Source organism: Bos grunniens, chromosome 18 (genome assembly GCF_055505025.1).
Source record: "Bos grunniens cultivar Pamir isolate PY7600 chromosome 18, Bosgru_T2T1.0, whole genome shotgun sequence".
Classification (NCBI taxonomy): Eukaryota; Metazoa; Chordata; class Mammalia; order Artiodactyla; family Bovidae; genus Bos; species Bos grunniens.
The window spans coordinates 22,146,157-22,160,055 of record NC_141182.1 but is presented as its reverse complement, the minus strand read 5'-3'; the positions used below and the strand labels follow the sequence as shown (position 1 = coordinate 22,160,055).

The 13,899-nt window shown below is 37.1% G+C and overlaps 1 protein-coding gene across 5 annotated transcripts in view; it reads left to right on the top strand.

Annotated features, from left to right (window-relative positions):
- Positions 1-13,899, top strand: part of RPGRIP1L (RPGRIP1 like) — a 96,102-nt gene that overhangs the window by 11,482 nt on the left and 70,721 nt on the right. For all 5 annotated transcript variants that reach the window (XM_086350685.1, XM_086350684.1, XM_086350683.1 and 2 more), the window contains exons 6-7: positions 1,320-1,463; positions 12,801-12,906. In XM_086350685.1, the coding sequence (XP_086206811.1) occupies positions 1,320-1,463; positions 12,801-12,906 (250 nt within the window). The remainder of the gene's footprint in view (positions 1-1,319; positions 1,464-12,800; positions 12,907-13,899) is intronic.

Here is a 13,899-nt window from a genome sequence, read left to right as displayed (position 1 = left end):
TTCTCTTTATTATAATTTCCCCCTCAAAGGAATGGCATAAAGCCCAGTCATTTAGAATAGTATAAGCTTTACAGGCAACATTTTCATTCTCAGAAGAATTACAGGTAGTTTTCTTTCATTTTTTTTTTTTTTTTTTTAGATCATGAATTAATTAGCCTTTCTGTGGTTTAAAAAAGGAATTGGAGGGAGTGGCTTAAAAGTTTGGAGCTATCAAATACATATGGATGTCAGATTTTGTTTCCCTGTGATTCTACGGTACTTCATTCTTCATCATACTATGGTTTCAAAAAAGTTACTTCTGCCACATTTAGCTTACTTTTCCGTTAATGAAAGCCTCATGGTAATCTCAGTGTCTGTAAGTCACAAATAAAGATAAGAATCTACCTTATCTACAGTACAGGTCTTCACCTGGATCATCAAAAAGTCACAATTCTAAATGAGGAGAGAAAACATGAGACAAAGAATATCATATTTTAGGTAGCTGCTTAAGAATAATATGGGCTTAATTTTTTTCTTCTGAATATTTTAAATACCAATTACAGTAATGATTGCCTGTGAGGGAACAAAACTAAAAGACTAGCCTAATCTTGTTACCTGTAAGCAGAAAAGCCGGGGTTCACACCAGTGCTGAGGCTCAGTACACTGGGATGCTGCCAGACCTGGTAGAGAGAAAATATAAACCAAAGACCACTAAGTTATGTTTTGCAAATTTCTTGCCTTCTCTCTATAAAGTGTTAATTTGGGTGGTATTGGCAAGTGTGCATATAAAAGAACAAAGGTGCATAAATTATCTGAAGATGACCAGATCTCAGAGTGTATAGCAAGTAACCAGTAAATACTATGTTGAATTGAACTGCAGTCTAGCCCATTGCCTAAGACATTATCTAATATAAAGCAGTACCTTGAATTCTTTCATTTTGTTGTTGTTATTTAGTTGCTAAGTCCTGTCAAACTTTGTGACTCGCTGGACTGTAGCCTATCAGCTTCCTCTGCCCATGGGATTTCCCAGGCAAGAATACTGGAGTGGGTTGCCATTTTCTACTCCAGGGGATCTTTCTGACCCGGGGATCGAACCCTCATCTCTTGCATTGGCAGACAGATTCTTTACTGCTGAGCCACCAGGGAAGCCCTTGAGTTCTTCCTTATGTATTCCCAGATCATTAGATTTAATCTGCTACTATTTCACTGTTCAGAGGCAGTTAAGCTAAAATTGTTAACTTTTGCTTGCCCTTTACTATGAAGCACTTTCTTTGTACTGATCTTAAATCCTGCAGATTTTGCCTCAAACTACAAATTCTTGTAAAGATTCTTTATTTCAGAGAAAATGTTATTGAGTCACAGAGAGGCCAGATAGAAGAGTTAGAGTGCTTGGCAGAGATCCTGAAAACTCAGTTGAGGAGAAAAGAAAATGAAATTGAGTTATCTCTTCTTCAGCTTCGAGAACATCAGGCTACAGATCAAAGGTATGTTAAAACAGAAATAGCACTTTGATAAGGTCAAAATTAGTTTAAAATACTTTATCATGTGCCATAGAAGGATAAGTCTAGTCTATTTAAAAAATCATGTTTTTATTTTGCATTCTTCATATAAGCCTGCTGCAGACCTACTGGTATCAACAGCTCAAGGCTAATGGCGTTTTTCCCTGGCCTACTCTGCCTCACCTTGTCGCCTTTGCTCATTTACCAAAACCGTAGGAAGCACTGATACCATTTGATTGTACCTACCAAGAAAAACAGGTGTGACAAGGACTCAGCTGTTGGCATACCTTGTGAATAAGCCCAACCTTGTTCAAGTTTCTTTCCCACCCATAAAAGGTAGTAAATTCTGTAGTACAGTACCCGTTTTCTCCATCCCATAAAGATGTTACCTCTCCTTACATTGAGAGCTTGCACTGACTTATGCTGATCATTATGGGGACATTGGGGCCCTTCAGTAGTCTCCTTGCTGCCCCTACATTTTTTTGTAACAAGGCTTATTATTTATGGCCGCACTGGGTGTTTGTTGCTGCGGCGTGTGGGCTGCTCACCGTAGTAGCTTCTCTTGTTGTGGAGCACAGGCTCCAGGGTGTGTAGGCTTCAGTGGTTCAGCAAACGGACTTAGCTGCCTGTGGAATCTTCCCAGACCAGGGATCAAGCCCGTGTCCCCTGCACTTGCAGGTGGATTCTTAACCACGAGCCACCAGGGAAGTCCTGCCTCTTCATTTTTGATGTTGGATAATATGTAGTGTTTTCTTTCCCATCCTCTTTTGTCATCTGTTGGTTTCTAATACCTCTTCTCTCATTTTTGTGCTTCCATGCTGTTCTTCCAGTAAGACTTTACCTTTTTAATGTATTCTTTATTGAATTATTTTCTTCCTTTTGGCCCTTTTCTTTTTTGTTTGGAACAAGGATATCCAAAGGCAGAAAGAGTAATATATTGAAATCTCATATACTCATCATTGAACTTTAACAGTTATCAACATGTCTTGTTTCATCTTTCCTTCACCTTCATGTTCTTTAATTAATTAGCCCCTATCAAATATCATGTCATCACACCTATATATACTTTAGTATATTTGCTCTGTGTGATAAGGAATTTTAAATGTAATCACCATGCCATTATCACACCTAACAAAATTAACAGCAATTCCTTGACACCATCTAATAACTTATTTTATATTCCAACCTCTCTGAAGATGACTTCTTGCTGTTTGTTTGAATTAGAATCCAAATGAGGTCTACACATTGCATATGATTATTAGATCTTGTTCCTTTTATTTCTCTCTTGATTTTTTTTTAAAACCAGTCCTAGATTCTCTGTTTGGTTTTCCCCTTACCAAGTGATATGTGACTTGGTTCTCAAAAAACCAAGCATGATTTTCCACTTTTTCATTTCAGAATCAGAGTTTAATTCTCTTTTCACAAACTAACCTCACATGGTAATATTTGAAAAAGCTAAGATACATAATAGATTTGTTTGTAAAAAAAAATAAAGCAGACTTTTTATTTCAGAGATTTAAAAGATTAATATTATCCCTACTAATTTCTATTCCTAAAAAGTTATGTGTAAAATTAAATTATGTAATGAAATTCTATATGTTGACATTTCTGTACCCTTCTAAGTGCAGAGCAAAAGAAAAATGAATATTTTTGAGAATTGTATTTGTATTAGGGAATGTAATTTGAATGCTGGCCTTGAACCAGGCTTTTAAATACCTGGGAGTTACCCATGTTCCCCTAAGAATAAACTTAGCCTTCTTGGAAAACCAAGAAATTGTACCTTGTGAAGAACAGTGCTGAAGACCCCGACACTGAATATGGTGATCTTAATTGCCAACAGCCATATTTAAATATTATCTGAATATAAAAACTGTGCATTAGTCCAAGCCCAAGCTTGGAGCCATTCCTCAACAGCTGAATACAAGGTTATCAAGCTACTTTCTCAGTTGTATGCCTGCTCAGTTGCTAAGTCATGTTTGCAACCCCATGGACTATAGCCCACCAGGCTCCTCTATCCATGGAGTTCTCCAGGCAAGAATACCGGAGTGGATAGCCATTTTCTTCTCCAGGGGATCTTCCCAAACCAGGGATCAAACCCATGTCTCCTGCATTGCAGGCGGGTTCTTTACCTCTAAGCCACCGGGAAATCCCAATTTATTTTATATTTCTTAAATTCCCAAAGGATAAGATGGACCCTATGTTGGCCGTTCCTCCTTCCAAAGGGATATGATCATCTGAGAACTAGTGTTTAGTGTTAATTGAAAGGGAAATCCAAGAGCTCTTCGATCTTAGGACTAGATAACAGCACAACTAGAGTAATAGACAGGTCTGCCTATTTTCCAGTATACGTGTTGTCAGCAGGAGACATCAGCATATACACAGAGAAAAGTTTTCCTTACAAAGTAAACTAAGGCATTCTTTAGGGGATTGTATTATTCACCTCGATTTTTTGTCACTTAATGTGAAGGGATAGACAAAGTGAGTATTACAGTTAGAGAAACTTTTGTTGCAGAGACTAAAGAAAGCAAGCAACTTACACCCTGTCTCACAGATTTTATAAATTGAAAATTACTGGTTATTTGTTTAGAAGGAAGGGTACCTTCTTCTAAGAAGGTGAATAACATATTGCTTCTTGAGATACAGTTGTTGAAAACTGAAGAAATGACTTCAAATAAGGGTCTTCAAGTCTTTTTTTTTTTCTTATATGTTTACACATAGCTCAGAATTTTATGTGTAACAGCAATTTTTTTTGAGACTAATGGAAAACTGTTGAAAAATGTTGGGGAGAATATAAGACTTGGTATAATTTACTGTAGAGAAAAATCACAAAATGGAAAACATATTTAAACTTCTCTTTCACGGGTACATTATTTCAGATTTGAAATTCTAGAAGTCTGATCTGAATGTTGGACTCCTTGTTCTCAAACATGAACCTAAAGTAGTTGTAATCTTCAGAGTGTGGTGCCTGATATTTATGGCAAAGAGCCTTTTCATAGAATATTGCAGAAACTCTTCGTAGTATGTGTTTAATAGACCAGTTTGGTTTGGCATCAGCTTGACATAAACTTTTGGTTATCCAAAGCCCTTAATTGCTTTGAAGTAAAAGCCCAGTACTGCTCTTTTTTATTAAAATCATGTTTTTTCCTGTTATTGTGGTCTATTTTGGAAGACTGAGTTGTGATTTTTGCATATGTTCTACATAATGCCTCATTAGCAAAAAATCTTGTATCATTTACAAGTAGCCTGAATGTCTGTGTTGTTTTGAACAAAAATCCATATTAAAATTTAAACAATATAAAAATGCACATTTTCTGCTTATTAAAAAGGCCTTCTTAAATTAAATGCAAAGCAGTAACCAGTGAACACATGTACATGAACATTAAAATCAGGATGATTTTACCTTTTACTGACTTTTTCAACTCCCCAAATATTTATACTCTTACCAAATGTGTAAGTAGTTTGTACTAAGTGTTTTTTTTGGGTTTTTTTGTTTTTTTTTTAAGTAAATGTTAGGGTGTTTACCTTCTTAATTAAAAATCGTGTAAGTGCCATAATGTCCCACTGGAAGAAATTTAACCCATAAATATTTCAAACACTCTGACTTGTCCTCTTCCCTTTGGTTGACGGCACACTCTCGGATCTTAAAAACACAGAGACCTTCTGCAGCCGTGCAGCTTGGCTTTTGGGGCTCCATCTTTCCAGCTGTGCACAGATGCAGATTACTTCCTGGCACTCAGAGGTCTTCCCCAGCATTTCATTTTGAAAAATGGCAAACCTGCAGCAAAGTTGCAAGAATTAGTGCCTTGAACACACATGCCTTTCACCTCTTGGCATGTTTGTGAATGGCACAGCCTGTCCTGCATTCTGCCCCCTCAGGCACAGGCCCACTCCCCTCCTTCCCTGTGTCTTCTCTCTCTCTCTCTGAGAGTTAGGTGCATATACCATGCCACCGTCTCTACACTGCTGAGCACCTTCTATGAACAAGGACATCTTCCTACATAACCACAGGACACCTATCACACATTCAGGACATTTCACAATGAATGATACAGTCAGTTCAGTTCAGTCGCTCAGTCGTGTCCGACTCTTCGCAACCCCATGAATCACAACACGCCAGGCCTCCCTGTCCATCACCAACTCCTGGAGTTCACTCAAACTCATGTCCATCTAGCCGGTGATGCCATCCAGCCATCTCATCCTCTGTCGTCCCCTTCTCCTCCCGCCCCCAATCCCTCCCAGCATCTGCGTCTTTTCCAATGAGTCAACTCTTTGCGTGAGGTGGCCAAAGTACTGGAGTTTCAGCTTCAGCATCAGTCCTTCCAGTGAACACCCCATTATCCCATTAATATCCTTGATAGCTATTTTTATTTTTTATTTTGTTTTTAATTGCTATTTTTCTTTTGTTTTTCTTGTTTTAACCTCGTATCCAACCAAGGACCATGTATTGTAATTAATCATCACGACTTTTTAGGATTCCCTCATTCTCAAGAGGTTCCCTAGTCTTCCAGACCACTAATGATGGTTGTTTGCAGAGTGCCCCTCCATTTGGATTTGTCCGATTGCCCAGCCCCCTAATTTAGAGGGCACATCTGGCTCGCAGATGGAAGGGAAACTGGGGCTAGGGACAACCATGTAGACATCACTGATACAGAGAGGTGATCTGTCTTCTTTAAAAAATATATCCAACAAGTTCCTACTGGTGTTTTGAGTACCTTAGAATTTGCCTAGTGAAAAGTTATCAAGCTCAAATACTATGTCTTTTATCCCCATGTTTTTTATTATGACTGTTATCTAAGATTAGTTTGTGATAGCTGCTTGGCATGTTTCCCAGGCACTTTATATTTAAACCACAGAAATTATCAAAATTAACAGTAACTAATGTATTAGAGTGTACTTCATAGTGGAAGGAAAGCTAAAACTTAGGAACATCTCAGAGGAAGGAAGCACAAGAGTGGGAAGAATTTATCTCTTAGACCTGGCTCCCTCATGTAGAAACTGGCAGAATGCTTTACTTCTCCAACCCTCAGGTAGCTACCCCAGCTGTGAAATGAAAAGGCTGAAATGAGTGAGTGGTTCTCTGTCCTTTAAAACAACAGTTGCTTTTATCCCCAGGCACCTTGTGATTCTGAAAGATTTTTGCCTCTTAACTAAGCAGTATACAGTAATTTAATCAATTTGTTGGGGTTTGTTTTTTTTTTTTCATCCAAAACGTGTATCATGCTAATCATTTCAAGATAATTGTGACATAGCCTATAATTTTGCACTGATTTGCTATAATTCTATCAAAAAGTAAAAACAATATAAGGCCTTTAGTTCACTTGTAAAACTCAATTGCCAGTAAGTCTACATTTCTCATTGGGCTTTCTGATATATTGAATATAATTCTCAAATTCTCATTACTGGTCAGAATCCACAAACTTGAACTTCAAAATGGCCCCTTAAGAAGATGAGCCAGGATTTGGGTCCTTCCTGTCCCGAACCAATCTTTGGGAGTGCTCCCTCTATTTTCAGAAGAGTATGATTATGTCCATGTAGAAAGGCCTATATAACTGTCCCCTTCCATTCCCTGTAGGTGTTTGAGAATAAAAAAATATTGAGTTCTTATTTATGTTTTGACCCAATACCACAAGAAAGATGCAATCCACAGGCAAATAAGCATACACATACAAACTTTTTCCTTTATGCATCTAAAATGAGGGAGCATTATTTTTCATCTATGAACTAAGTTGCAGTTTTGAACAAAGTCATGACCTTTCAAATAGACTTTGCTCAGCTATTTTAGTGAAGCTTATTCCATTTAATTTTCTAGTAACCTCCTGTAATTCTACTCAGGAGTGATACTCTATTGTTACCTTTGTCTCCTGCCAATACAGGAGACCGTTCAGTTCAGTCGCTCAGTCACGTCCAACTCTTTGCAACCCCGTAAGACTACAGCACACCAGGTGTTCCTGTCCATCACCAACTGCCAGAGCTTACTCAAACTCACATCCATCGAGTCGGTGATGCCATCCAACCATCTCATCCTCTGTCGTCCCCTTCTCCTGCCTTCAGTCTTTTCCAGCAGGGTCTTTTCCAATGAGTCAGTTCTTCGCATCAGGTGGCCAAAGTATTGGAGCTTCAGCTTCAGCACCAGTCCTTCTAATGAATATTCAGGACTGATTTCTTTTAGGATTGACTGGGTTGATCTCCTTGCAGTCCAAGGGACTCTCAAGAGTCTTCTCCAGCACCGCAGTTTCAAAGTATCAGTTCTTCGGTGCTCAGCTTTCATTATGGTCCTACTCTCACATCTATACCTGACTACTGGAAAAACCATAGCTTTGACTAGACAGACTTTTGCCAGAGAAGTACTGTCTCTGTTTTTTAATATGCTGTCTAGGTTTGTCATAGCTTTTCTTCCAAGGAGTAAACGTTTTTGAATTTCTTGGCTGTGATTTTGGAGCCCAAGAAAATAAAGTCTGTCACTGTTTCCATTGTTTCCCCTCCTATTTGCCATGAAGTGATGGGATCAGATGCCATGATCTTAGTTTTTTGAATGTTGAGCTTTAAGCCAGCCTTTTAGCTCTCCTCTTTCACGTTCATCAAGAGGCTCTTCAGTTCCTCTTCGCTTTCTGCCATAAGGGTGGTATCATCTGCATATCTGAGGTTATTGATGTTTCTCCCGGTAATCTTGATTCCAGCTTGTGCTTCATCCAGCCCAGTGTTTCTCATGATGTACTCTGCATATAAGTTAAATAAGCAGGGTGACAATATACAGTCTTGATGTACTCCTTTCCCAATTTGGAACCAGTCTGTTGTTCCATGACTGGTATTAATTGTTGCTTGTTAACCTTCATACAGATTTCTCAGGAGGCAGGTTAGATGGTCTAGTATTCCCATTTCTTGAAGAACTTTCCATAGTTTGTTTTGATCCACACAGTCAAAGGCTTTAGCATAGTCAATGAAGCAGAAGTAGATTTTTTTTTTTTTAATTCCCTTGCTTTTTCAGAGGATGTTGGCAATTTGGTCTCTGGTTCCTCTGCCTTTTCTAAATCCAGTTTGAAGATCTGGAGATTCTTAGTTCATGTACTGTTGAAGCCTAGCTTGGAGAATTTTGAGCATTACTTTGCTAGCATGTGAGATGAGTACAATTGTACAGTAGTTTAAACATTCTTTGGCATTACTATTCTTTAGGATTGGAATGAAAACTGACCTTTTCCAGTCCTGTGGCCACTGCTGAGTTTTCCAAATCTGCTGGCATATTGAGTGCAGCACTTTCACAGCATGATCTTTTAGAATTTGAAATAGCTTAGCTGGAATTCCATCACCTCCACTGTCTTTGTTCATAATGATGCATCCTTAACTTTGGACTCCAGGATGTCTGGCTCTAGGTTAGAGATCACACCATTGTTGTTATCTGGGTCATGAAGACCTTGCTAGTATAGTTCTTCTGTGTATTCTTACACCTCTTCTTAATATCTTCTGCTTCTGTTAGGTGCATACCGTTTCTGTTCTCTATTGACAGGAGACAGACACGAGTTCAGTCCCTGGGTCAGGAAGATCCCCTGGAGAAGGGCATGGCAACCCACTCCAGTATTCTTTCCTGGAGAATCCCGTGGACAGAGAAGCCTGGTGGACTATAGTCAATGGATCACACAGAGTTCGACACAACTGAAGTGACTTAGCACACACGTGTTTCCCTAAAAAGAGCTAGGAATGACCTGTATGCTTAGACTGTCTGCCACTATTTTAAAAAAAAAAAACAAAAAAACCTGTGGAGTTTTTTTGAATTCTAAGATTGTTTTCAAGCTTATCCTCCAAATTAAGTCAGCCTAACACTATTACTCAAAAAGAACCTCTTCATTCTATCTCATAAATATCTTACCTAATAACTTTCCAGAATTTCATAGCCTACCTTTTGTATTCTAAAACCTTCCCTTCTAAATGGTGCTAAAAATGGTATTATAACATCTTTGCGTCAAATAATCAGGAAGCTTTTTTTTTAGCATTCATAATCCGTACTGTAGCCAAGAAAGAAAGGTTAACGTGTGTGAAGGCGGGGAGGAACTGTGTGCCTAGGAAGTGAAGTATTAGAAACTTTCACTGGAGCAAAGTTTTGGCTTCTTAAGCTTTCATATTAGACTATACATTACATAGCACCACTGAAAGTTTTTCCTTCTCCAGTATATTTGAGGTTTTAAGTTTCTGGATTTATTATGGCACCCAGTAGCAGAGCTGGAGTCAAGTGTTTTCAAGGCTTCCATTAGAAATTCCTCTTCCAGAGTTTATTGCTTGACTGTTTCAAATTATATGAGAGAAACTTGGCACATAGGTTTGAGAGCTGGATTACTTTTTTCAACATAAAATCTAATTTATTTTAGTTTGTTTTTAATCTTAGAGATGGGCCAACAGCTCTTCTCATAGTTTTAAAAGATTTGATCATAATTCTAAATAATATGTCTGCAAAAAAAGAAAAGAAACCACATTTTCCAACTTAATTTTGTATAGGTTTTTTTTTTTTCAAAATCCCTGTTGAAAAATATGAGAAATTTATTTTTACAAAGCACATAATTAGTGTGCTTGATATCCATTTGCCGATCGTTTCACCATGTATAATGCAGCATGTATGAATTGGTGCATGACCGTCTGAGTTCATCTGAATGTGTTTGCTATGCATTGTTCTTTCTGTTCAAATGTCATCATCCTGAAGACTTCATGTTCCATTCATAGGGCATAGAACAGGGCAGGAACATATTATGTGGCAGTCACTTAAAATATTGTTCATAAAATTAGCCCTGTCTGTCTCTGCTCTTCAGAGGAAACCAACCTGAGGCCTTCCTCTGCAGGCAGAGGTCTAGGACCAGCCACTTAGCAAGGACTCTAGCTCCCTCTTGCCTTCGAGTAGCCTTCTCACGTTCCTTGTCACCTTTCCATGACCTCTTTCCTCTCTCACATACACTCGCATCCTTTTACTGTATTTCATCTGTGTAAAAATGTTGATTGGCAGATCTGAGATGATTTTTTGTTGTACACCTTTCTGAAGACCAGGCCACATTCATCACAGTGTTGCTTTTAACTTTCATGCACTTTATATCATCGACTCTTCACTCTCAGCTTAACAGTAAGTGATCTTTCCTTTTCACTGTCACCATCAGAAATACCCCATCATAATGATAACCATTATCTGTCATGCTTAGTCACTCAGTTGTATCCAACTCTCTGCGACTCCGTTGACGGTAGCCCGCCAGGCTCCTCTGTCCGTGGAATTTTGCAGGCAAGAATACTAAACACTAAAGTGGGTTACCATTTCCTATTCCAGGGGATCGTCCAGACCCAGGGATCAACCCTGCATCTCTTGAGCCTCCTGCTTTGGGAGGTGGATTTTTTCACCTGGGAAGCCCCAGCCATTATGTATAGAGCCCCTAAAACTTTAGAATAATTATTAAAGACTTCCAGGTGCTATGTTGTTTCAGAATAGGTGTACTCTATAATGAACTGATTTTTTAAAGTACCACATTATTATCATTGTTTTCTAAATAGTACTTCTGTTGTATTTGTGCCTACTCATTGGGCATCATTAGTATAAAACACCAAGTCACCTTTCTTGGCAATACTATGAAAAGTTTAAACTCCAAGGACTTTAGGAAATATTCAAGAAAACATCTACCAATTAGACCACTGACAGTTTTTCCAAGATAATTACTGGCCTTTGTCTTACAAAGAAAATTGAAAATTAAAACCTGCTGTTTATATGACCCTATGAGGCTGAATGGGTTGTTGGGACTTAATTTTTTGTTAATGTCATCACATACTAGTTGTTATTCATACATATGTCATATATATTCAATCTTGAAAATATTAACATGCTTAAAAACAAGAAAAATGAAAGATGAATTACAGCTGAAAATATAAGTAGAGATTGAAATTATTTGAACAATGTTCTCTCCTGTAAGAGTAAATGTCACTTACTGTTGAGCAGTCAAACCAAGTAATTCTGGAGAAAACAGATAAGTTAATTTTGACTTTTAAATATGAAAAAATATGCATATTTTCTATTGACCTATTCAAAAAATATTTTCCCTTCATATTATTATTATTTTTTTAGTAAGTAAAAATAATACTGAGGGGAATATTGGTGAGTGTACTGTTGAATGTGTGCTTGGAACTACTAGATAACATGTTTTAGACACATAATTATTTTAACATTGTGTTAAGACTGTACCCTGGGCAAGATCCAGGTTCTTGGACTTGTTTATCTTCTGTGCGAGGACAACTAACTGTCCGATGCCAAAATACAATGAACTTTCAAATATCAAAGAGGAAAATTAAGTATTTCAAGTCCTCAGCTGGTTTACAGATGTGTGAGCTTTGTAGTCCATTTTCTGGTTCCAGTAGGGCGTTGTGACAATTTTTCCAATATGTGTATACTAGATAAGTTTTGGAAGTAAAATTACTTACTTTAAATACTGAAATATTTTCTGAACTTAAGATTTTTGTGTTTATTTTTCTTAGAAAATGAAGTCTAAAACCAAACCTCACAATTTTTAAAATACTTTTGAATGTAAAACATATTAAATTAAGGAACCTTCTTTCTCTGTCAGGAAAATAAATGCCTTTTGAAAACAGGTATTCATTTAGATCTATGATTAACCTTTAACAAGATCTTCCTGTTAAATTCTGCGTTTGCTTTAATCTCAGTAGGAAAAATACAAACTAGTATTGCAGCATATAGAGTTTCTATATACCCTGTGGACGTTAAATGATCTCTTACAGCTACAGGCACATCTGCAACGTATTTAAATGCCAGCTTTGGGCATTATTAGTATAAAATGCTAAGTCACTTTTTTTTTTGAAATATTTTGAAAAGTCTGAACTCCAGGAGGAAACTCCAATAAATGATAATCTTATGATACCATTTGTTTCGAGGGAGTTGTGGCAAGATGAGTAGCTGTATGGCATATTTTATGATAGTCCTCCCTAAAATAAGCCTCAAGTTTGGTGGTGGAATGATGGCTGTGCTAAAGACTGATGTCCTTTTGCACATCTTTCAGGACACGATAAAATGATACGATGTAGAAGGGACAAAATCAAATATGGGGCTCCCTTCAAACTCTGAGAGTCTATGTGTTTGTGAAAGTTCAAGAATGGTTATTGGTTGGTCTTAAACAGTAAGTCTATCCTGAGTGTATAATAAACTAGAAACCTCAGTGACTGATAAGCATGTGTGTACATTTTTTTCTGTGTAACAGTCAATGAAAAATTATAGTCTCACCACAGTTTTTTTTTTTTCTTTTGTCTTGCATTTTTAATTCTGTCTCTGTCGTTTTCTTAAATACATCATTGAAGGTCAAACATTCGGGACAACGTAGAACTGATTAAGCTTCATAAGCAACTAGTGGAAAAAAGCAATGCCCTTTCAGTAATGGAAGGAAAATTTATTCAACTTCAAGAGGTACTGTGATAAATTATTTTATTACGGTGATATATAGATACAGAGATTCAAAAATAGTGTTCAAACATTTTTTAAAGTAGAATGGTCATAACACTAAAAAGTAATTTTTAAAGATTGCTCTTTTCATTCTCAAGTGTGTATTATTTCCCTTCTGATATGGTTATTTATAACTTAATTAAAGAAATAACTGCTTGGACTTTTTATGAATACCTGTGTCATCTTAAAATAATAAACACATTTACCATAAATCATCTCATGTCGAGAACATTTGTTCTTCACTCCTTTTATCTGAAATCGTATGGGCATATAGCAATGAAGGTTTAGATGTATTTGTATATATCTTCAGTTCCACGCATTTATGAAGTGTCCAAGATAGATCAGTGCTTAGAATAGGTTAATAACCAAGTTTTGTTAAATCTATTTTGATATGTGGTATTTTGTTTTTTTTTACTACTAGTTTCAGAAAATATTTGAATACCCATCATGTCTCCTGTCAGTGTATTTGTTTTAAATCCTCACCGTTGAGGTTGACAGTATGTGGTACTCTTGTCCCCATGGTTGTTTTCACGAGGACTGTGGCCCCACAGGAATGTGCCATCAGAGCATTCCTGTTTATTGGCACTGCATAATTAATATAGTTTCTGGAATTAATGAACTCCAAAGCATTCCAGATGAGCAGAATTCATATTAAGCAATGCTTTCTTTGAAGTACTGAAACAAGGAAAGCAGTAAATTGATGCAAAGCATAGGGTCATCTGAAGCCTAAATTCACTGTTGAATTAGATAAATATTTTCAACCATACTCTGGATAGTGTCTTCCATCCTGCAGTAACCTCTTTAAATGTCAAGTAATACATTGACTTCCATATAAATATGAGCGTGTATGAAAGAGAAATTAGATAGTGGGATTGATAGTGCTATCAGTAGATAGTTAGAAGAAGGAGGTTTAAAATATATGTAGTTGTAAGCCATCTCTAAAGGAGGAATTAAGAA